A 26,634-nucleotide genomic window follows, 5' to 3' on the forward strand; every position below is an offset into this window, starting at 1 on the left:
AGTGCACATTCAATACAATTAAACGCACTTCTTTTTCACAAAACACATTCAGAAATGTATTGGTGGGAACAAAATCCACACCTGAGGTCCAGGACAGAACAGCAGAAAAAAGTACATGGAATCTCTTATCCAATATATTGTTGGGAATCGTACCTGCCTGAAGCATAGACTTCTGCTGTGTCGAACAGATTCACTCCGTTCTCGTAGGCTATCGTCATCAGACTCTCTGCCATCTACAGAAGAAAACATCCACACACAAACACATGCATCAACTGACAGATATCTGGCCGTTTACATAAATGCTCTTGGTGCAAAAGATGCTTCAGTTACCACAGAAAAATAATTTCAACTCATGCAGATTATCATGCAGTCTGTTTACGTTAGCTCTCAACTTTCTAACTTTGCACAGACATGGTAAGAGATTGCATCGATTTGTTGATCCCCGTGCAATGCCGTTCCCTATCGTGAGTGTGATAAAAAAGCACTGTGTTTTACACTGTGTTTGACAAGTTGAAATAATTTTCTGAGGTAATCAGATGATGCTGTAAATGCAGTGTAAATTGTATTATACACAGAATATTCCTTTAAAGGTTTAAAATCTCATCATTTACTTTTTCCTGTTGCAAACCTGTATGACTTTCTTTCTTCAGTGGAACAGAATGTTGGTAGACAGTTTTGGTTACCATTGATTTCCATTGTATATAAAAATGTTCTTTTATGTTCCATTGTAGAAAAAATGAGAATGAGCACATAATGACAGTATCTATTTAAGCATGTACATTACACTGCAGAAAGACGCTGGAATTAATAGAGCTGCACGATTCTGGATAAATTGAGAATCACAATTTTTTTGTTTAAAATAGAGATCACGATTCTCCTACGATTCTGAAGAGACAAGTTAACAAATTGCTGTAGTCGATTTAAAAATATACGTAATTAATTTGAATTAACATTTTTTAAAAATCAGTTTGAATGAATGATTCAATGACAAATTAATTTTTTGAGTCACTTGTCGCCACCTACTGGAGTAACGATGTAATCGATACTATCTTTATTTGAAGGTACTTTCAAAAGGTGATTTACTCTGTTTTAATCGCTACCGTAGAATGCTTGCTGCGTTCATACTAGTCAAAGGTTTAATAGACATTGCCGAATCATTGTCATTTTGGAATAAGATCACGTGGGTGTTTGAACTGCGATCTTTTAACGATTAATCGTGCAGCTTTAGAAGGTGATCGTGTGAGGTAATGTAAAATTTATCCTGAACATTACAGTTCACCTCGTCAGAGATCTGAGATCCAAATGTCACCCAGGTGCCTGTGAACAGAAAGAGAGAGAGCGAGAGAGAAGGATGAAGAAGTTGGAAGGATGGATAGGAGTGCCCTTTTATTTAATTAACATTATATTTTCTGCAAGTCCTGTTTTTAAAAATATACTTTTAAGATTTGAAGTGCACATTCAATACAGTTATTGTATTATAATAATTGTTAATTATTAAAAATAGAAAAAATGGAAAAAATAGACACTTCCGCTTTAAATAAATGGCCGACTCTCTGGATACTCACCAAGACCCAAGCAAGAAACACGCAGACCCGACTTTCCAAGGTTCCTGAGAGAAAAGATGAGAAAGAAAGAGTATTTAGTACTCCAATCCTTATTATTTTTCTTCTACTCATCCATATTAAGTATAAAATACCTGATATAGTAAAAGTTATGATACGAAAGCTATTCGCTATACTGTATGGATTTGTGTCCAATAGGAAATAGACACAATCCCAGGGAATGTTCTCAGAACTTTGGCTCACATTCTGGCACTGGAGAAACACTATTGAAAGTGAATCGGACCGAGCAGCACAACACACGTGTAGCCATTCAGCAGTAGGGGCTTGTCCACTCATGATGAGGGAGGAGACAGAGGCTCGATGGTGTTTTATGCCCCCAATGGCTCCTTAGAGGCAGCTAACCCTACCCTCAACCTTAAACCTACCCATCCCCTCGCTGCCTGGAAGGCGACGTTGGGGGCATAAAACACCAAAGACCGAGACAGAGTGAGTCAATCAGCAGTAGGGGGCGTGTCCACTCATGATGAGGGAGGAGACAGAGTGAGTCAATCAGCAGTAGGGGGCGTGTCCACTCATGATGAGGGAGGAGACAGAGGGAGCCAATCAGCATTAGGGGGCGTGTCCACTCATGATGAGTGAGGAGACAGAGTGAGCCAATCAGCATTAGGGGCGTGTCCACTCATGATGAGTGAGGAGACAGAGTGAACCAATCAGCAGTAGGGGGAGTGCCCACTCATGATGGGGAGGTGACAGAGTGAACCAATCAGCAGTAGGGGGTGTGCCCACTCATGATGGGGAGGTGACAGAGTGAGCCAATCAGCAGTAGGGGGTATGTCTAAAAAAATGAGGTTGCGTTATTTCTGCTCCATATGTGAGTAACATTGGGTTTGCTGTTACACAGAACCAATATATGCTGTTGTTGTAATGTTGGCTATATTAAGAGGACAGTTTTGAGTGTCATTGTTTGTCTGGAGATGCTGTGCTGCCGGCAACTAACAACTAACTCTTGCTTGTATGTACTCTTGTGCACTGTATGTCAATTTTTTGTTCTTCCTTGATGTCCGTTTATCATTATGATAAAGATATATCTGCTCTTGCTTTGCATGTTTGTGCATTTTGGGGGCGGAGTGATGAAAGGAAGGGTGTTTGTTTGGGTTGATCTTAATTATCAACAGTGTTTCTCATAAATCGACTACTGGACCTTTAATGTTTTCTCTAGCATTCACAGAACTAAGAAAAAAACTGGAAAAACGGGATGTTTGAACATTCTGAGAATATTCATGTTTTCATAACTTAATGGGAATGTTAGCAAACCATATAACACAAATAATTTTATAGCAGTAATAGTAAAGTTACTGTTGTAAACTGGGGTAAAAATGCAATATATAATTATATGTTCAGATGTCCTGTATGTTTGTATGTCTCTGCTTTTGAGTTGTATTATTCACTAAATTAGTTTCCAAAACCTTTAATTTACACATTGTTTGGAAACAATACTGAGCAGGATATAGAATAACTTTTTATAAAAAAAATATAAAAAAAATAAAATTTGGCTTTTTAATGCGATTATTTGAAACCATAACTGACAGATTAATTGGATATATGAACAATTTGTTACTTGCAGCCCTATATACTTTTATATAGATATCAACTTTTCATCTTAACACCAGATTGCATATATTGGCTAATGGATATGGAGCTGTGTTCAAAACCATTGTAAATAAATAAGATGGGAACGTTTGGAAATGTAGAGTGGAAAGCTAGAGTAGCACCCTCGGCTGCTTTAATTACAGATGGATGAACACCAGTTGAAGATCAGCGATGTGTCACCCGTGCCTGCTTTTCATCTGAGCTGCTGCTCACTTGCGTGTCCAATAGAAACGGAGAGATAGAAAGAGACAGATTGTCAGTGTGTTTAGATCCAGGCGGCTGAACCACGCTTTCTCTTCTCTGCATCTATTTTTGTTTGCCCGGCTAGTCTATTTATAGAAATGTTGCAACTGTGCATTTGTTTGTGTCCAGTGTGTGTGTGTGTGTGTGTGTGTGTGTGGAATGGACTATTCATTATATTGATACTGACATATTACTAGCCAAGACTGTGAGAAATTACTAAATTAATAGCATGAATCATTAATTTGATCTAAAAAAGTAGCGAGAAAAGGCACATCTATTCATCACATGAGAGGAATGGGTGAGAGAGAAAACTGCAAAGCTCTTTCTCGCTGACACAAATATTTTCACTTTCTCTGTCATCCTTCATTTTTATCTTTCTCCATCCTTTCCTCTTTTCCACAGCGCTGCATTAGAGTGCTGAATCACACACACACACACACACATCGTTATGCATGTATTTGACGAGAAGCCGCAGGGAAGAAAACGTGAAGATCATGCGCTGTATATTCACTGTCGATGCTGCATGTTTACATCCACATATACACACACACACACACACGTTGGGTTTTCATGTTTTATGAGGACTCTCCATAGACGTAATGATACTGTACAAACTGTATATTCTCTCCCCTTACACTAACTCTACCCCTAAACCTACCCATTACACAAAACTTTCTGCATTTTTACATTTTCAGAAAACATAATTTAGTATTACTATTATTTATTAGCTGTTTTCCTCATGGGGACCAAAAAATGTCCCCACAAGGATAAGGATTTCAGATATGGCCATTTTTGTGGGATTTTGTCCCCATAAGGGTTTACCAGGCCACACACACACAAACACACACTTGTAGTAACACTTGTTGTAGTTTAAGAGTATTTGAGTGTTAAGAGTATTTGAGTGTTAAGAGTATTTAAGTGTTAAGAGTATTTGAGTGTTAAGAGTATTGAGACCGTGAGTACAGTTTGTTTGTTTGTTTGCTTGATTTGAAAGCTGTTTGTACCTAAATATCTCATTGGCCCTGTTGGCACATTTGACCCCTTTGCCTGTTTACTGACACTGATTTGGACTGCCCTTTTCAGTTTTGTTTGCCTGGTTGTACATATTGTAAATACTGATTTATTTTTGGGAAAGTAGGGAGTTTGACGCCATTCTTTTCTTTATTGTAAACTGTTTAATCTCTGTTTTTGGTTAGGGAGATAGGTTTACCGACTGTATTTTCATTTTCTTTTCTTTTGGGTTAAGGTTTAGGGAAGAGGTTTAAATTTAAGGTTGTTTTGTTTGTTATTTTGGCTTTGTCAGCTCCTGAATCATATGTCCCAAATTAAGAAAATAAATAATTTTTGTTCTAATTCCTCGCACATCGTTGACTCTTTCATGTTGCCCCTTTTCCCCTAGACGGGGTGTAACACATCAATTTGAGTATTGAGAAGCAACCTAGTTCCTTGTTTGTTTCCATGGTTTCATTCTGAGTGACACACCTGTTCCTTGTTCTGTTGATTATCTTCCCTTGAGTATTTAAAGGATTAGTTCAATTTCAAAAAACGTTTTGCTGATAATTTACTCACCCCGATGTCATCCAAGATATCCATGTCTTTCTTTCTTCAGTCGAAAAGAAATTAAGGTTTTTGGCATCTCAGAGATGGTGCAAGACGGGCATTTGTGGTTAAAAAGTATATATATATATTATTTTTTTAGAAAATGACCGATCGTTTCGCTAGATAAGACCCTTATTTCTCGACTGGGATCGTGTCGAGACTTTGAAGCTGCACTGAGATGGACATTTGAACCTTCTTTGAACATTGGTAAAGTTGGTTGCCATTGAAGTCCATTCTGTGTTGAAAAATCCTGGAATGTTTTCTTCAAAAACCTTAATTTCTATACGACTGAAGAAAGAAAGACATGGACATCCTGGATGACATCGGGGTGAGTAAATTATCAGCAAAATTTTTTTTGAAAGTGAACCGATCCTTTAAGCCCTGAGTTTTCCAGTGTTAACGTTTAGTTGGAAACGTAGTGTGTTCTGTTTAATAAAGATATTGTTTGTTTGTCATTTTTCTTCACTCCTCATTCCTGTGGATTTATTGCAGCCAGCCGTGACAATTTTATTTAAAGCAACAAAACATTGTTAAATGGTTTGTATGGTATAGTTTTAGTTAACTATAATAACCCTGCTGTATGCCTGAGGCTTTCAAGCTTCAAAAAGGACACAAAAGCACCGCTTGTATTATTAATAATCCATGTTTACACTGTGTTCCACATTTTCTGAAGCCATGATAGCTGAATACATGTGTGAAAAACAGACTGAAACGTAACTTCCAGTGGGTTGAGAAATGTTTCGAGTCTAGTGAAGTAGATCAACTGACTGAAAAGAGCTCAGGATAGAATGGCATAAATGCCCGAACGCCCATTCATTGTAAAGATATGGAAAAGAGTGACTATACACTATACCGTTCAAATGTTTGGGGTCAATAAGATTTGACAAGAATTTAAATAAATTAATAAATTACTTTTATTCAGCAAATATGTATTTAATTGAATTGATTGACATTTATAATGTCACAAAAGATTTCTTTTTCAAATAAATGCTGTTATTTTGAAAGAGTCCTGAATAAAATGTACCGATTTCCACAAAAATATGTAGCAGCACAACTGTTTTCAGACTGATAATAATAATCAGAAATGTTTCTTGAGCAGCAAATCATCATATTAGAATGATTTCTGAAGGATCATGTGACACTGGAGACTGGAGTAATGATGCTGAAAATTCAGCTTTGATCACAGGAATAAATTACATTTTAACATATATTTACATAGAAAACATTTTTAAATTGTAATAATATTACACAATATTGCTGTTTTTACTGTATTTTTGGTCAAATAAAATGTGCTTATAAGAGACTTCTTTCAAAAACATCTTACCAACCCCAAACCTCTGAAAGGTAGTGTTTAATGAACAAATTTTAATTTCTGGGCTAACTAATCGTTTAAGGGGTTTTCATTTTAGGCACCAGCCAACAGGAGGTCATTTTAGGTTTGACTAATAATATTGGCAAAACCCAACCACCCCACACACACACACACATGATTCAGATACATACTGCAACACAAATGTGATTTATACATCATCTCAAGGCTGACTAAATAAGCTTTCCATTGATGTATGGTTTGTTAGGTTTCTGAGGGTGCAAAAAAATTGAAACATTGAGAAAATCTCCTTTAAAGTTGTGCATTTATGTTGGCGATTGTGCTGCATTCACTCACAAAAATAAACGTTTTATATATTTACATTTGGAAATTTACAAAATATCTTCATGGAACATGATCTTTACTTAACATCCTAATGATTTTTGGCATAAAAGAAAAATCGATAATTTTGACCCATACAATGTATTGTTGGCTATTGCCACAAATATACGCATGCGACTTAGGACTGGTTTTGTGATCCAGGGTCACAATTGTACACATACTTGCTCTTGCACTGAGCCCAAGACAAGTGATATCTCTTCAGTTGCGACAAAACAACAGTACATTTTGTTAATCACTTGTTTTCTGTTTCTGCAGCATCATCCTATGCATCATGCAGCAAATAGATTTATATTAAACCACTTTCTGATTGCTTCGGACTCTGATGTGAAGCAGCATTTCACTTTCAGAGTGGAAAGACAAATGACTTGTCGCCTGGTCATCATCATTGAAGGCTTTTTATTGTCTTTATTCGTTAGGTAAAGATATTTGCTAAAGACTTTTAGAAATCATACACCTTCTATATTGGTTTCTTTTCTCACTCTCTTATGAACACAAGCTTTTCGTGTGAAAGAACGAGCTTAATGATGCTGAGATCTTGGCTGATTCTCTTTTTCCTACCACAAGCCTGACTATAAATCATCCTGTTCACACACAAACACATGCTGTAACACTGGCCTCCGCAACAAGCATGCTGTTCTATTTACTGATGTGTTTACACAGCCACTATGGTGTGTGTATAGACATGTACACAGTTGTAGTTTGTGAAGTCCAGTAAGAATCCATGTAACCCTTATGTTATTGCTGTAACTTATTTAATTAGTGGGGATTTCTAAGACCTCTAAAACTTTGCTAAAAAACCTGTTACACACAATCTACTGCAAGCCTTCTGCCGTCTGATTGATGGTTCACACTTTTTAGCAAGTAAAAGGCCTTTTAATGTAATTGTAAAAATGTCAGACTTCAGGCTGTGGTTCACGTGTCTTTTTGCTGTGAAACTTTACTGATTTTATATAAAGAACTTTTATATTTTTAGTAATATTCCAAGATAAACACTTATTGGAATAAAGCAACTAAGGTTAACTTTATTATCAATAAAAAAAAAAATTTTAAATCGAGAAAAATCTGAGTATCAGAAATGTGAGAATCAATTATGACACATCAGACGTTTTTTTGTTCATCTCTAAATCATTGTATTGCATGTTTTTCCCAACAAAGCACTACAGTGCTTTGACCATAAAATGAAGCATTTAAATATCATCTTACTAAGACATATTATTGGAACATATAGAGTCACTACTGTTATTTATATGCATTTTATGTTAGTAGTCTGCTATACATCTATAATGATCTTATTGATTTACATTACTAGCAATCAAAAATTCATCTTATTTTTTGTCCATAAAAATAACAGCAACTGAACCAAATTGCTTATTTTTTGCTCAGTTTTGGCTTCTGAATAATATCAAGGTGTATTTTTTTCCTCGAGTATGATCTCAATATTCTCCATATATCAGACTATATGAGCCATAAAAGCCTGATGTATCAAATAAAAAAATAAAATGCGAACTTTTGTCTAAATGTTCAAAACACTGTTCCGTTTCAAAAAATGTAAACATCTCACTCAAATTGTTGTGCCGATAATATCATTTGCAATGACATTACACATTTATTTTCACGTGTAGTCTCAGACTTTTGGACCCCACTGAATGTGATCACATCATACATCAGCGGAGACATCAGGCAGATTCATAAAAATCAGAAATGCAGAGCACACAACACCATCCAGAGTCAGACACACTCCTCTCAGAATACTGCAGTGCACCACAACAGGGTAGAGAGAGAGAGAGAGAGAGAGAGAGAGAGAGAGAGAGAGAGAGAGAGAGAGAGAGAGAGAGAGAGAGAGAGAGAGAGAGAGAGAATGTGAAAATGAGAGTGAAGGCAGATAAAGTGGAAATGAAATAATGACAAGCACAGGCAACATTGAGAAAATAGAAATTGGGAGAGAACAAAGGGTGAAAAACAATGATATAGAAAGAAAGAGGGAATGATTTTGAAGCAATGTGGTGAATAGTGAAAGAGAGAAAACAGAATGAACAGAAGTGGTGGGAGAGAGCAGCGCACATTTCTCCACAGAGTGTCTGTCTGCAAGCCGTAAAAAGGCCCATTCTGATTAATGTACTTTATAACGAGTTAGCATAGGCAATTATTGCACATGCTGAGAAGAGAGGCGGGGGGGGGGGGGGGGGGGGGGGGGCGAGTGAGTGAGCAGAAGAGAGAGTTATGTGCAGAATGGCATAATTCTGCATACTACATATGTATATAGTGTGCAAAAGAGAATATTGCATAATGTGATATGCTCAGCTTCACCTTCTATTTCAGGTGTGATGAATGAACCGAATACTTTATTATTTGATTGGACTGCCAAAAGTTACAATGAACCAACAAAACTGGAATAATGGAAAACACTGTATTTATTTCTGAAATGAAAACTGGATGCCACTTGCCGAATGAAAGATGTAACAAAGTAAGTTCACACATCATCATTGTAAATTATTACTGTTTGAAATTTTGGTCTCACTTTATATAAAGTGTCTTTAACTATGTGCAGGCATTTAAATTAATAATTTGATACAATGTACTTATTGTGTTCATATATTCTTATATTTTTTTAAAAATCCATGGATTTAATTACAGCTGTAATTAATTTCTGTAATTAAGTCTATAATTACACTGTTGACCTTCCCTTACACATTAACCCACCCGTAAACTTAAATCTAATGTCAGCATTGACACCAGTCTTTTACACCTCAGTAAATTAATAAAAGTTAAATATGCATCCCTGGTGACAGACAGGGATGGCAGGAGGAGCCAGGTTTGGGCTTTGGCAGAAGGTCTGGGAGGAACCCGGGGACCAACTGATGGAGCCGGAGGCGATGGAGATCCAGGTGGAGCCTGTAGGCCGACGCACCAGGGTGGAGCTACTAGCGGGAGGAGAACCAAGGCGGGAGGCGGATGGACGAGGAAGTCCGGATGAGTCCTAGGGCAGACGGACCATGGTGGAGCCGACGGGCTGACAGGCTGAGGTGGAGACATGGGCCTGGAGGCCCGAGTTGAAGCCGGGGAATCCGTAACACCGTGCCGAGCTGGTGATCGGGAGGCCAGAGGCAGAGCCGGAGAGTTGTGTAGATCTAGCGGCAGGGCAGAGGAGCTAGACAGCGGAGGTGGCAGATCCAGGGAACTGGACAGAACCAGGTGGGAGTGGGAGCAGGGAGTCTGGCAGGAACATCGGAGCAGGAGGGTCTCCAGAAAGACAGCCAGATGGGGCCGGCTTCTGGCTACGGTATGGACTGGGCAGCATGAGCTATCTCCGAGACTGACATGGTGGCCGGCACTGACTCCGGGACGGACACGGTGGATGCCTCTGGCTCCGAAGTGGGAGTGGGTTCTTGCACTCGGTCCGTGGCACGCACAGGCTCTGGCTCAGGTAACAGGCTTTCCTTAAGCGGGGTGAACACTGTGCGATTTATAATAGTCATTTACGATTGTTGCTTCTCAGACTGTATGAAAATGATCATCGCTGTAAGACATGTCACACTGTAAGATCTCAGTTGTCATAAATGTCAGACAGTCCGGCAGTCAAGACGAATTAAAAATGTACACATGCAATAAGACTCGTCCGGAGTTTTACATCATCATTCAACGACACGTTCGGTGAGCTGCATTACACACGGGATAGAAATGCTGGCTACAAAGAAGTCTCTAACGTTAATTTTGTGCAACAGGCTTTACTCTCCCTCGCAGACCCTGAACTTGGACTCACAAATCCGCAGCACCCACTCTACATTAACAGGCGAACGTCCCTTGAGGACCTTCCACAGGTAGGCGTGCCTTTGACAGCTCGTTGAAGCTAGTCTGGTGAAACACACAGAGGGAGCGTCGAGAAAATAACTCATGTGATCCTCAAGGGAGCGCTCCCCCTGATCCAGAAGGAGGAGGCGCAAAGCTGCTATATCCATAGTCCTTTTAAATCTTTATTTGAGGTTGGTTCTTTTGTCAGGTGTAGTGGTAAGCACTCAGGAGAACATAGAAATCCACACAGGAGAAACACTAACCACACATATAAACGAGAACCGACAAGGGACGAAACTGAACAGGGAGTATAAATACAAGGTAAATATAATGAGAGACAGGTGCAAATCATAAGTAACCATGGAGGACATAATCAGCAACCAACGAAACCGAAAGGACGAGGAAACAAAACAGAATATTAAAATAAGAGTCCATAACCATGACAATAATAAGCAGTACTAAAACGCCATATCTTTTTTGGGGGGATTCAGCAGAAGCAATAAAAGTCAGTTTGGAACGACATAAAGGTGGGTAAATGATGACAGAATTTTCATTTCTGTGCGAACAATCCTTTAAATAATTTTGTTTATCATTTAAAAAGACAAATAGCGAAGGTATTCCAAACTGTCTCTCATCTCACAAAAATGTTGAAACTCAGTTAACTGTAACTGTACCTGCAGAAAAAACGAACCAGCATCGAAAGAAGTAGTACTTATGTAACATGTCTGATCAATCCATGTTCCATAATGCATTTTAAGAAACGGTCCATTTCCTGGAACAAAATTTTTATCTAGGCATCTTATAGCAACATGAGTTTCTCCACAGTCGACAGTATAAAGCAGCTATTCGCTTGGCTAACTTAAAAGTCACAGAGCTGTTGCTGGGGCAGTGATAACTGCAATACTGTGATGCAATGTCTAAAGCTACAGCAGACATAACGGAGGAATATATTTAATGATATAGGACAGGAATGAGACTGGAAGATATTCCATGACACACTAAAAAAAATCGGATGCAGTTAAATATGAGTCACCATATGCCTGTGAGAAGAATGTGACGAGATTGATTTGCTTAATGTGATAAAACAAATCTGTTTCATTTAAAGGGATGGTTGATTATGATTTCACTTTTCTAACTTTAGTTAGTGTGTAATGTTGCTGTTTGAGCATAAACAACATCTGCAAAGTTACAACGCTCAAAGTTCAAAGCAAAGGGAGATATTTGCTTTTAAAGAAATCGCTTTTTAAGGACTACAACAAACGACTGGTAGAGACTACACGACATTCCTCCCGGGTTAGTGACATCACCAACCCTAGAATTTACATAAACCCCGCCCCCAGAACACGATTTATAGATTATCAAGACAGAATTTGCTAATCAATGACTAGAAGATAACTACACATAAGCTACAGAAATTCTTCGACTAACCATTCAGAAATGTCCTGTTGTTTCTACATGTTGCCAGTTCTTGAGTCTCTCCATCATTGACTCCGTTGACATCATCTGACATCTGGTTTGAACATAAAAGGCTAAAAGTTCTTGAAGCTCCGCCCTCTGTGCCGGGAGCAGCAGCTCATTTGCATTTAAAGGAACAGACACAAAACGGTGCATTTTTGCTCACCATCAAAAAGTGACAATTTTAACATGCTATATAAAAATATCTGTGGGGTATTTTGACCTAAAACTTCACATACACACTCTGTGGACATCAAAGACTTATATAACATATTGTGAAAAGGGCATTATACCACCCCTTTAAATGACTGTTAACACCCAGGAGCTAGAACAAAAACTGAAAACACTAAAACCCAAACATTAATGTGTAAAGAGTGATCAGAGTTGGAGTACTGGTCTTGTGGTGCACTCTGGGGGTTTTGGTCTTGGGGTTAAGTCAGGGTCTAGTTCTGGACCTCAAGGGTTCTGGTCTTGGTCTGGGTCTCAGGGCGTCTGATTTTGACTCCATCCCTTGTATAGACACACACATACAGGAAAATAAAAAAATCTAATTCACTCTGTTCTGATACCTCCTCACCCTTATGAAAGAGAAGTGTGCTTAATTGTACTGTACTCGTTCACTAGTGTAGGCCTACTTCAAATCTTAAGTATGTTCTTTTTAAAAAACTGTACTTGCAGATAATATATTAATGAAACTGCACTTTCTAATAATGTCAAATTAAAAGTTTTTCTTTAAAATCATGTTTTAATAATATTTTGTCATGCTTTAAATAACTACACATATTTTGATGCATTGACTACTAAATCTCATGTAAAATACTTGATTATTACTTAAGCTATAGTGTGCTAATCAACATTACATTTGACGTGAATTTATTTTATATTTTGAAATTGCAACTTCATCATTACAAATGTGTAATTACATATATTTAAATTAATTACATACAAATTTCATTAGAAATTACATTAAAGTATATTTTAGGTAACCATAAATGCTTGTCAGTACATTCGGCAGTGCATTTTAACCATATTTCAAAGACAATAATAGTCATAGTGAAATTACATACTAAGAAGTACTTAAGTCTTACTTAAGTGGGTCAATTTTTTTTTAATTCTGTCATTATTTATTCACCCTCATGTCTTTCCAAACCCATAAGACTTTTGATAATTTTCTAATTACAACTGAATGTTTTTAATTAAATATGAGAGATTTCTGTCCCTCCACTGAAAGTCTATTTCTTTGAGACTTTAAAAAGCTCATAAAAAAGGCTGTAAAAGTCTTCTGAAGAGACACAATCGATGTATATGATGAACAGATTTAATTTACACTTTTATTCACATATAAACATTGATCAATGCACATACAAAGAGAACATCAAATATGGTAAATAAATAGCAGCTCAGACATGCATTTCAGCAGGTATTATAACCTCCTCGGTTCGGATAATTTGAAATATGGGGCATGAAACACATGGAAAACTTTTATGGTGCATTTTGTCCTTTTTGGAGCCTAACTTTTGATATATGAAAAGTGAAACATGGACGTTCTACAAAACATCTTTTTTATAGTATATAAAAACAGTCATACAGATTTAGAACAAGGGTGAGTTATTTATAACAAATAATAATTTTCATTGAACAAACACTTTAAAAAAAACGTTTCACAATGAATCAGACCCTTGTAAAAACATACTTTTAAACAGAGTATTAATTATGGACATAAGATACTTTTTACCCAGACTGAATGTAATGTTTTAGGACTTGTAATTGCATGTTATTTACAATTAAAGTTGTAAAATAAAAATATAAAATATTATTGGAAATTAAGAGTGCCTTTTACTAAAGTAGGACTTAAATACGTATTTTTATAATTACTTTTATTGTCTTTGAAATAAGATTAAAGTGTAGAATGTAATGACAAGCATTTATGGTAAACTAAAATAACTCTATTGAAACTTATGTCATGCATTTAAATGTTTTAATTACACATTTTAGTGATGAAGATGCAATTAAGTGCATTTTAAAAATGTAATATCAAATAACACACTACAGTTATAACCAAGTTAAAATTATAACCATGTGCTTTAGTATGTTAGTCAACACATCAAAATAAGTGTACTTCTCTAAAGCACCACAAAAGATTATAAAAAACAGTTTTTAGTAAAAAAATGTACACTGAAGTAAAAACTTTAATTGAACATTATACAAAATATACTTCATTAATATATTATCTGCAATTATGGTACATAACTTTAATTTGCTGATGCGCTTAAGTTCTTCAACTCATTCATGTGTGCTGTTTTTATCTAGTAGGATTTAGTTACATTTATGTTTCTAGTTAACTCATTAAGTCTTTTTCTTAGTGGATTAAGTTATCTCAGGTTTTAATTCAGTGCATTATTAATAACAGTAACATCCTGTAAAGATTACATTAAATAACTGTAAATTCACAGCTGCTCTTGTTTTGCTGCTTTTACAGGTGTGTTGTTTAATTTTACAGTATAATTGTAGTTTATGATTTACAGTACTCTTGTAAAATTTTCAGGCTTACTGGCAACCAAAATTGCCAGTAAGTTGCTGTAAATTTTACAGCAATTTGTTACAGTGTATGAGTGCACATTCAATACAATTAAGTGCACTTCTTTTCAACAATAGGGATCAGAATCTGTTAACATGTTTGCCTGACAGCAGACACAGCTAAACCAACACCCATTATACTGACACAATGACAAATCACTGTCAGCCACTTAAACCATAGGAACTGATATAAAAAATTATGTAATTTTATTCTGAATGCCATTAATGGTCTTACAAAGCAAGTATTCATGTTGGTATACATGCCTTACATTTCGAAAACTGCAAGCGGGTGCAATTAAATGCATTTATGTGGGGATGTTCTGAATAACATCTATTAACTAAACCAGAATAAAAAGACTGCTGCACACTGTACATGCTGTTTAGAAAATATTAGGCGGTGTGCACTGCAGTGTATACTTTGTAACATGCAGTAAGCAGTACGCTAGACTCCATTCTTAACATGTTGCCCATCATGATATTCATCAGAGAGAGAGAGAGAGAGAAGAGAGAGAGAGAGAGAGAGAGAGAGAGAGAGAGAGAGAGAGAGAGAGAGAGAGAGAGAGAGAGAGATTTGGTTGAGAGAAAGGAATGAGTGCACTTGAAAAAGGTTTTGGTATGAAAATACATTGACCACTAACTAGGTTACAGTGCTTTTGAGTCTATATTAACTGAAAACTGAGATGACAGTTTATTGAGGAAAACTCCAGAAACACAATCTTTCTATTTTTACCAGCAAACTTCCACCCTCTGACTAATAATCTCTGTCACACACCACGGCACAGCTGCTGCTCAGTAGAGATGACTCCAATAATAACACAAAGTAAGCTAGATAAAAAAGTTTGTCAAGACAAACTTTGATATTGGCTTTAGAAAGTCTGGCTTAAAGGTTCGAAGTCGTTTTAAAAGCTTGAAGTCTGAAGTTTTAAGCCCATGCAGATGTGTATGTGATTGCGTGTGTGTGTGTGCGTGCGTGCATGGGTTTGTCCGAGTGTGTGTGATTGCGTGCGTGTGTGTGTGTGTGTGCGTGCCGTGTTTGTGCGTTTATGTGTGCATGTGTGTGTGTGTATGTGTGTACATGTGTGGTGCATGTGTGTATGTATGTGTGTGTGCCCGACCATATGTGGTGTGTGTGAGTGGTGTGTGTGTGTGTGCATGCAAGTGTGCGAGCGTGTGTGTGATTGCGTGTGTGTGTGAGCATGTGTGTGTGCACCGTGTGCGTGTGCACATGTGTGGTGCGTGTGTGTGGTGAGTGTGTGTATGAGTGTGTGCATGTGTGTACCCGACCGTATGTGGTGTGTGTGTGTGAGTTGTGCGTGTGTGTGCGAGCGTGTGTGTGATTGCATGTGTGTGTGTGTGTGTGAGCATGTGTGTGTGCGCCGTGTGCGTGCATGTGTGTGCACATGTGTGGTATGTGTGCATGCATGTGTGTACTCAACCGTATGTGGTGTGTGTGGGTGGTGCATCGTGTGTGTGTGTGTGTGTGTGTGTGTGTGTGTGATGCCCAGGAGGTGGCCACAGTCTGTCTACTGGTATAAAGTCAGGTCCACTTTGTTGCTTATTCTGGTCAAGCACCAGCACATAGGAAGGGAGTGTCTGTCCAATTTGAAGAATTACCATCCAGAGTTTGCTTTTAGGGCCAGGTAAATCGAAGAGACTGAAGTGCAGCAGAGTGGAAACTCATTTAAATAATGGCTCAGCAATCACTGGGAAAGTGGGTGTGCAGTCTGATGCTGAGATTAGTACAACACAAACACAAACACACACACACTCTCTCTCTCACACACACACACACATAGACTGAAGTCAACACGATATTTTGAAACTCATTTGAGAGTGAAGCTAGATATTCAATGAGAAGAAAATAGGGTGTGGAACTGGATGTTATCCACCCAGAATGGATGTGGCATTCCACACTGGCAGGAAACAGATCTGAACGCAGTGGATTGTGAAGAACGACTTCCCCCATTTTTAGGGTGTGGAGTCTTCTCGCCTCCACCCGGAAAGGAAAGTGATTTCAGCAGTAGAGCAACTACATTTTGATCAAGCATTTTTTTTTTCTTTAGTTTAACATATTTGTTGGTTAGGTGTATTCTGTGGAATGCAATTATGCAGCACACACATGCACATACTGTATTTTCACAGTTGGACCATCCATGCTGTCCATTAAGTGTTTAAAGGTCATGTTTCACTGTCTGAGGGAAGCTATTATTAGAACATGGGGCATTACTGATTTATCCATTAGAGTCAACATGGAATCAAAATTGACCCTAATACACATTCCAGGTCTGACTGTGCAGGATTCAGTGGAGGCTTGTTTTTGAAAAGACATAACAAAATAAAAAAAGGCAATCTCACAATAACTGCAAGATATAGACTTTATTTCTCACAATTCTGAGTTTATAACTGGCAATTCTGGCTTTTTTTAAAAGCTACAAGTCTGAATTGTGAGATAAAAAGTCACAATTACCTTTTTTATTTTGTTATGTCTTTTCAAAAACAAGCTTCCATAGAATCCTGCACAGTCAGACCTGGAATGTGTCAATTTTGATTCCATGTTGACTCTAATGGGTAAATTGGTAATGCCCCATGTTCTAATAATAGCTTCCCTCAGACAGTGAAACATGACCTTTAAAGGATTGTCCAACTGTGAAAATATGTGCATGTGTGCGCTGTATAATTGCATTCCACAGAATACACCTAACTAGGGCTGCACGACATTGAAGAAAACTGCGATATGCGATAACTCAATAAATAATGCGATATTCGATATGCGATATGATAATGCTTAAAGTGAGTAAAAAAAACTTAAATTATCTTTAAAATATATTTAAAATTATATAACCTACATGCGTGTTTCACATTCTTTTTGTGACGAGAAAACTTCCCACAGCTTCTGAAAGTGAACATCAGTGTTTTACTGTAGTATAAGAAGTGTTATTTTAACATCAGTGTAAAACACAGGGTTCAGGGGTTCAGGTTATCCTACATTAGGTTTAATTAACAACAGAAACTGAATAATCAAATGTAAAAATAAAACACAGCTTAGTTTTCACTGTATGAATTAAATATATCCTGATTCTTATTAAAGCCACAAAGGTTATTCAGCCAAGAGTGAGTGATTTTCTCTTTGACCCCAGTTATTGCAAGCCGTTGCGATATGCATATCGCGATATATACATTTGCGATATTTCGATAATTTCGATATATTGTGCAGCCCTACACCTAACCTACAAATAAAATGTTAAATTTAAAGTTCTGTCATGAAACTCCAGATGGCGCAGGCTGATCGGTCCTTAACTCAATCTGCTTACAATCACATCATTCTCTATAGGACACAGCTGATTGGTTCCTGCTGTATCCGTAGCCAATGAGCTCGCAGCTCAACCTTCAAATACTTGGTCAGGATTTGCTGTAGCAGTTGTAGCACGCTTTCAGAAACCCTCCTCCATCCCCAGCACCACCTGTATAGATCAGTTATGGGTAATTCATGTATGTATGCTATATTGTTCAGCAGCAGCATGTCTATCTTGCTCACGGCAGTGTGTCGTGTATGTATTGGCAGTAGCAAGTCCCGAACTTTCTCTGTAGCAGCAGCAGTGTAGAAGACCGAACATATTGTCATATCCATTACCATGCCAAACATGGTCATGACTTGTTTGACAAGGATATTGCATAGACTTCCACTGATTTTATATCAGGTTAATGTTATTTTCTATGGCCTAAACCAGTGTTACTCATTGCACGGCTCGCGAGCCTCATACGGCTCGCCAAGCTTTAATTTGTGGCTCGCATGGCGGTAAATAATACGGTGATATGATAATGCATTCACTACAGATATTTCATAAAAACATTAATAACAAGTAGGGCTTTAACATAACCCATTAAAAACTCAAAGTGTCAGCTCTATTACAAATAATTTCGATCGGATTGAAAGGGGTGGTTTATCGAGAGAACGTGAAAAAACTTGATCGATTGAAAACCGAAACTGAAAGGACGACGTATGACGTGCTGAACGAGCTGTTCTCCTAATGAATAAAGTGTCATATAAATGAGTGTCCTGTCATTCTATAATTCTCCTTTCACTCAGCATCTGTGAAGTGAAGCATGGACAACGGCTCACCAGTCCTTGTTTCAGATTATCATACAGACGACTGGTTTTGGGCATTTTTACTGCGTGATAAATACAAACAGCACGGCCCATACACAAAAGAAATATATTTGAAATATATTTTCAGAGTATATTTTGGAATATATGCAAATATTTGAAATTGGCCCAATAAATATATTTCACACTTAACATCATATATTTTTGTTATATTTCAGAATATATTTCAATGTCTTTTTTTCTGTATGGGTCCCCAAAAGTGTCAAAATATATGCGGCATATATTCCAAATACATTGAAATATATTCTGAAATATAACAAAAATATATGATGTTAAGTGTGAAATATATTTATTGGGCCAATTTCAAATATTTGCATATATTCCAAAATATACTCTGAAAATATATTTCAAATATATTTATTTTGTGTATGGGGGCACAACGGTTCATATGTTCATATTCCGATTTGAATCTTTTGACTTATAAACACGCACATCAACCCGATCATGTATCACATCACGATGTTTAGCATTCATGTAAACTACAATACATTCAGATTCATCAATCGGAATCAATTCAGTCCGATTGAAACAAAAGTTGTGCATGTAAACATATCCAGGCGGTCTTTCCAGCTCTTAACGCTGCATGTGCTCTTGGATGGTTAGATAGGCCTACATGATGGGCTAATGTAGAAAAAAATAACTTAAGGTCGTTCTGGGATGAATATTTTCTGGAAATCCTGCTTTTTTTTCATTAAAGGAAATCATCTTGTCTCAGTTACAAATTTGACTGTTTTTTTTTTTTCACCCTTTTGTATTTATTGCACTGCATATTATGTATGTTCAGGGTTGACAGATTGATAGGCAGACATGGTATTTATGAATGGATGTAACTTTTTATACTTTGCGGTAAAATAGCTCTCCTACTGACTTTGTCCTATCAGTGCGGCTCTCATGAAAAAAAAATAGTGAAGACCACTGGCCTAAGCCAAACCCTACCCCTAAACCTAGCCGTCACAGAAACATGTGCAAAACACTCCAGGCCAAATTTAGCTTTTTTAACTAGTGGGGACCAGTAAAATGTCCTCACTAGTATGTTGTCATAATATTTCACTATAAAGTGAGGACGGCCCTCACAAGTATAGCCAAACCTGTACACACACACACACACACAGTTATGCTACAGGAGAGAACTCCATTACCCAACTAAATGTTTACATTTCCTGATGGAAATGTGAGTGGCACTTGTCTGTGCAAAACTCACTGCCACAATAGGTGACTGCCAGAGTGTTGCTATGCTGTTGCTAAGGTGTTTGGAGTCGCACACTGTAGTGCGGTAGCTAGAGATTTCTGAGAGTTTTCCAGAGCATTGATAGGTGGTTGCCGGATGGTTGATTACAAATTTTAATTTTAATTTAATTTAACCACATTATATGTCATTTTACTGTAAAATTCAATCAGATTTCTGGGTTTTGTCAATAAAAACTATGAATTGCCATATAATTAGTATAACATATAACAGTCCCAGAAATTACTGTGTGACAACATATATGAATATATTTTCTTTAAACAGTTTTGTTTCTTCTCATTTTTGTTATCAATATGTACGTTGGGGTGTTTTGTGTTACATATTCTGTTGTTTAGTTAATGTTTATTGCATTATATTTAGTGTTGTGTGTTACTAGTGGTGTTTTGTCTTTGTGCATGTGTATGTGTATGATTATGTACACCACATGTTTCAAGTGGTTTCCCCAAATTCAACTGAAAATTTAACTTTTGCAGTCTCAAAATTATTCAACCCTGTCATGGCAAGCATCTTTAGTACTTAGTTGAAAACCCTTTTGCTGTTATGACCGGCTGCAAACGAGATGTATACCGTTAAGGCAGGCTACCAAAATATTAATTAACTCGAAAACATAGATCCATACAATAGACTTCCAATAATGTAATTTGTTAATCATAAATGCATTCAAAATGAAATGGATTCGTGTTGGCCCTGAGTTATGGAAATGACTTGTAGGAGCTTTAAACACAGTGCATGCCATTGTAAAGACTGTAGGTCTGTCTCCCCCCACCCCCCGCAGCCTCATTTTCATTCACGAAAATAAAAAATGTTGGCATCTACGTTGACTAAGGTCTAACCACCTGTCATAAAAACCCACACAAACCCCACAGCCTCAAACAGAGAGAAAAGAGTTGCATTTTCGGCTCCCAATAGACTCTTCCCATTCACCTCACTACCACCCCCCGCCTCGGATTCATACATTTATATCGATGTATAAGTCAAGTCCCGCCCTTTTTACAGTCGAAAAGCTGTTTCACTCACTCACTCACATATGTCACAATACAGAAATCAAGTTGGCCATAGTTAAAGTTTAAAATGAAACACTTAAAGGCAGGGTAGGTGATTTGTTCCAGACAATCTTGTTATGCTGGTTGAAAGTCTCTTCACATCCTGATAGCAATCATTTAGTTAATTGGTCTAAACTTATTTATACTGTATATGTCTTTGGAAGGACCATAAAACATTTGTCCACATGAAGGATAAATGGTACAATGTCCTACCAACCAGTCAATGTACGTATTTCCATTCCTCCACGCACCTGCTCACACACATCACACGTCATCAGAGCGTTTCATGCAGAGTTACACATACGTCAGTCACCGAGCGCCATAAACAAACAGCAGCCGCCTTTTACAGTTCCTCCTGAACCAAAACAACCAGCTCATGCTGTTCACAACATAACTACCGTCATTTGGAAGAGATTGAAAACCGTGACGTTATACGAGCGGTTCGTGACTCGAACTCGAATGGCAACACTCAACGCTGAAATGAATCTGCAGCTGTCAGGTGGTACAGGTCAGTGCTCTTTAAGTTCTTTATGTTCATGTAATGTTATGTGCTTGGAGACATAAGGTAGTTTAACGCCGTCTCTCATCTCGTGACGCTTTGCAGACTCTGCTGTGTGCGTTCATGTGTTTTGAAGGAGGCGTGTCTTTAGAGGCGCTCTGAATGGAGGGTGGGATCTTATGCTTTCAAAGATTGCTCGCTATTGCTAGCCTCTCTGAAATTGCCTACCCTACCTTTAATGAAATACAGCATTGTTTAGTTGGACTCGGACTCTCCCCCTTTTGGACTCGGACTTGACTTGGACTCTATTGGTTAAAGACTCGGACTCAACTAAGGTGGACTCGAACCCAGCACTAGAACTGGTCAGAAAATGTAAGTAAAAGATGCGATTCAATGCCTGGCCCTTTGACATCCAGTTAGCCATTCCTTCATCTCACCCACAACACAAGCATTCAAGTGAGCACAAACACACTCAGTATTAAAGCGGCTGTCAGTGGTCCCTTATGAATCTTTAAAGAAGCCATAAAACATCAGTCAGGGCAGAATAACCCAGTGCCAGACTGAGCTGCCACCCAACAGGTGGCGTTACACACACACACACACACACACACACGCCAGTTCCACCTGTCTCACCTGTATTTCATGCTACTGTGCCGTCCGAACGCCTCCTTCATGTGGGCGTGGCCTTGGGGCAGGGGTCGTGTTTTGACTGAGCTCTGGGGGGGGTAGTTGCCGTTTCCCCCCTGTCCTCCACCTCCTCCTCCACTACTGCCCCCTGGTGGAGGGGCAGTTCGCAGGCCACACAGCCGGTCCTCGCTGCGGCTCTTCAGATTGTGCTCCGTACAAGCAAATGAGACCTGCATCCTGACCAGCTCTCACACACTGTGTGTTATAGTTGAATCACTTTAGAAGATGTTTGTGCCAGTCTCACAGTACGTAGGTAGGTAGGTAGGTAGATAGATAGATAGATAGATAGATAGATAGATAGATAGATAGATAGATAGATAGATAGATAGATAGATAGATAGATAGATGCACAAGGCAAACCTGAACTCAAGTCAGGTCTTGCACCTGCTGACACAAACTTGCAGCTGTTGCGCGGAAGGCGCACGTCCAAACGCAACCCTAACGCGGTGGTGTGCGTGTTTATGTCGCCGGGCAAAAAGTCACGACTGGCTGCTGTCCAGGCCTTTAATGTGCTGTTGCGTGCACAGTCTGTCTTTGCATTCTCCCACTGCACTTCTCCAATACCTGGATCGACGCGACTTGAAGACGCTCCTCTCCGTGTTGAGGCATTCCTCCGCAGAATCCGGGTGGTCTCTCTGTGCGAGGCGGGGGACCTCCTCAAAATGCGGAACCACCCATTCACGCCGGGTCTCCACAGACTGGATGCGCAACAGCCGGTGCCGCTTCACCAAATGCCAGTAAAGCCCAGCTACGCGGAGGGCGAACGCGAATGCAGAAACGCACGTATAGGCGTACGATTGTGTTCACGCGCGCCTGGCCATCTCCTCGTCTACAGTCGTAGGACCACAAAATCACGCATACACCTCTTTCACGCACTATAGTGATGGTCACTATCTGACACACAGCGCGCCCTCACGCGCTAGACACACGGCAGCGAATGTCGCGCTGTTTTTCTGACGCGTAATTATTGCCATGGTGATCATCGAACGCGATCAAAAGAGAGTTTGACAGCTCCGCGGTCTCTAAATTCCATCGTCAGATCTTACTTTAGTAGCCGATATGTCACATCATGAAGGCGTTATAACGACTGTCGATGGAGATGTGAAGGGAATTGTGCATCCGTTCAGAGCAACAGAGCCATCAAACGAGAGACTGCCAACTCAGAACCAAATGAAACCCTCAGTGAACCCCCACCCTCTCTCTCTCTCTCTCTCTCTCTCTCTCTCTCTCTCTCTCCCTCTCTCTCTCTCTCTCTCTCCATTGTGATTAATGTGTGAATTGAGCAGGACCACTGCGGAATAATCATGTTATTGTTTGGGTCACACACACACACACACACACACACACACACACACACACACACACACACACACACACACACACACACACACACAATAGCTATTTTACATTACCCGGTTGCTTAAATACAGCCTATGTTAAAAAAAAAAAAAACTAAAATAATACAAAAAATAAAAGGTTCTAAATATTATAAAACAAAATGAATATGTGGGGGGAAAACGACTTCCTATACAAGTATAAGTCAACCTATATTTCACTTATAATCTACTGTAGGCCTATATTACATTGTATATCAGTTTCTTTTAACCATAAATTGATCAAAATTGGTTAAAAAAAAAAATGCAATAAAAATGATAGAATATATGTTTTTTTAAATGAGTCCACAGACACCCTGCAGTATACATTCTGTGAATATTAGAACAGTAGAATATTATCAAATCAGCTTCAAAACTGGCTAAAACACAAAACACAAGTTCCATAAAGTAGGTAATTCTTCCTTAAGTAAGACATGAGGTCATCACTTTTATCCTTTGAGAAAGCTCACAACTTTCTGGACTCAACCACACTTCAAACACATAAGCCATGAGAATGAGAGAGCAAGGAAAATATTAAAGTCACAATGAAATGGAAGTACTGATAGGCCTTAAGTGACTTCACAGAGTGCAACATGTTCCTGGATCGACATCTTTGTTGATCCTGGAACAACATTCCAATCAACCAATCAGATTTGAGGTTAGGCTTACAACCAGGGTTATGTGCTTCTACATCAGTGTTATTCACCATCATTTCTGATTTTAGGGGTAACTTATGGGTAGGGTAAGGTTTAGGGGTAGGGATGGAATTAGACTACATTTTCAGACAGGAATGTTGTTCCAGGATCAACAAAATATTTTGATCCAGGAACATGTCATACTTAGCAAAATCACGGTGACACATCCGAGTGTAAGGGATTATTGAAAAAGAAAACAATGTAGGGCTGGGATTTGGTTTTGTGCATCAGTTGTTGTTTGGATGTTGAAAAGTGGAGGCAGATTAACATAAATTTACATGGACTAAATGACCGGAGAATTCCTGCATACGTCTGTTGTTTCAATGGAAGATCCAGTTATGACATTTTGATTAAACATAACAAGGTCCGAACATTATAAAAATTAAACATGCATAGATGAATTGTTCACATTAAAGTCTATAACGTGCTTTTAGAAAATACACAGTGTGAATTTTCATTTCATACCGTCTTTAAGGTGGCATGATGATTAAACCCAGGACAAAAAATATCACATAAACATGGAAACAATCAAAATAACTCAAATATACGAAATATATATGAAATAAATACGAAATATAACTCACACACACTTTGCTTCAAACAGGTTGAACCTCTCAGTTGATTATAAACCAGTTCAATGAGTGAATTGTATCCTTAAAGGTCCCATATTGTACGCCTTTCTGAAGTTTATTTTAGGTTTTGATGTCCTTAATAATATATATTTGCGGTATAAGTACCAAAAATCATCTCAATATATTTTTACAGCTCCTTTCTCAGGAGCTCTGCCAAGAACAGGTCGATTTTGGCCTGTCTACTTAATATTCATGAGCCTCTCTTCTGATTGGCCTGTTGTTTTCTGAGTGACCCTCCATTGGTGGGGGTGGTGACTGAAGGCGGTGACTGAGTAGTTCTGACGTCACATTTATACGGAGGTCACAACGGCACAGTTACTTTATGCAGGCTGAGTGCATTTGTCTGTGGATTGACTGCTTTGAAACTTATATGGTAGTTTCAACATTCCCTATACCTCTGCTATCATGAAAAAAGCCAGGAAATTTCAGTTTTGACAATACGTGTCCTTTAACACAAATATGAATAATAGAAATGTGCTCTCGGTTTGCCGTGCCGTGGTGGTTTTCAGATCCAGATGCTTGTGCTTCTGTTGCTGGTGAACATCTGCACTGAACCAGCTCTCTGATAGCAGGTACAAGAGATTAAAACTTCAAAATGATTCACACCAAAGCATCCCGAATAACGCCTTATCCTGAATCAATATGAGACTTCAGTTGTTTAAGGAGACATGTAAGTATTTCTTCATTCTGAGTCATGGGAGTTCTTCCTCAACTGAGTGTTCAGATGGATCAACATTTGTACACTGTCACGCAGCTAAAGCATGTTTTTTCAAAGCTGTTTCAGTGCACACAGAGACTGCTGCCAGCCAATCAGAGCGAGGCAGTGCAGAGGAGGCAGCCAGTGACAGCGAAGCCGTGCTGTGTAGCGGACATGGGGGAGAAGAACAAATCGGAGAACATCAGAGAACATCTGCATGCAGAGCCAGAGAGAGAGAGAGATGGGAGTGTAACTGTCACTCAATGCACGCGCTTTCTGACAATGCAAACGAACCAATCAAGAATCCTCTTTTATCATTTGCTGACTATAAATGTCTCAAACCAGACCAGTATTGCAGGAACTGTCCAGGGTTCTGAAACGCTCCAATAATGCCGGATCAGCAAGAATAAAGGTAGATTTTTAAGGACATCAGACTAATTAGCGTATATATATATATATATATATATATATACTGTATATATATATATATATATATATATGAAGAGTTCAGATGCAAAAGCCTCTAAGTGCCATCTGAAATTTTCTTCTTGAATGATCATTTTTAACAAGCTCGTATATTTAAGTTCAGTAATTTCACTTAAATAGCAATGAAAATGACCTATTAATTGTCATTTAAGTGAAATGACTGAACTTAAATATACGAGCTTGATAAAAATGATCATTCTAGAAGAAAATTTCAGATGGCACTTAGAGGATTTTGCATCTGAACTCTTCATATATATATATATATATATATATATATATACTGTATATATATATATACACACACACATATACATGTAAGTTGTGCTGCTGCATATTTGTGAAAACCTTTTTTTTTCTGGATTTTTTTGATGAATACAAAGTTCAAAAGAACAGCTTTTATTTGAATTAGAAAATTTTCTGTAACATTTTTGATCAGTTCATTGCATCCTTGTATTTATTTGATCAATGGTGGTGTAGAGAGAAAACGAAGCCTATTTTAAGTACCATAAGATCAAAACATCTTTG

The 26,634-nt window shown here is 38.2% G+C and overlaps 1 protein-coding gene across 3 annotated transcripts in view; it reads right to left on the reverse strand.

Annotated features, from left to right (window-relative positions):
* Window positions 1-26,634, reverse strand: part of LOC307158699 (voltage-gated potassium channel subunit beta-3) — a 51,322-nt gene that overhangs the window by 16,139 nt on the left and 8,549 nt on the right. For 2 of the 3 annotated variants that reach the window (XM_079871525.1, XM_079871523.1), the window contains exons 1-4: window positions 22,173-23,394; window positions 1,566-1,609; window positions 1,280-1,317; window positions 154-233 (exon numbers count right to left, since the gene is read on the reverse strand). In XM_079871525.1, the coding sequence (XP_079727651.1) occupies window positions 154-233; window positions 1,280-1,317; window positions 1,566-1,609; window positions 22,173-22,402 (392 nt within the window). In that variant the 5' untranslated portion in view covers window positions 22,403-23,394. Of the gene's footprint in view, window positions 1-153; window positions 234-1,279; window positions 1,318-1,565; window positions 1,610-22,172; window positions 23,395-26,634 lie in introns of those variants that run through there. The other variant, XM_079871524.1, reaches the window with a different exon arrangement.

This window comes from Squalius cephalus (assembly GCF_949319135.1).
Source record: "Squalius cephalus genome assembly, chromosome: 5".
Taxonomy (NCBI): domain Eukaryota; kingdom Metazoa; phylum Chordata; class Actinopteri; order Cypriniformes; family Leuciscidae; genus Squalius; species Squalius cephalus.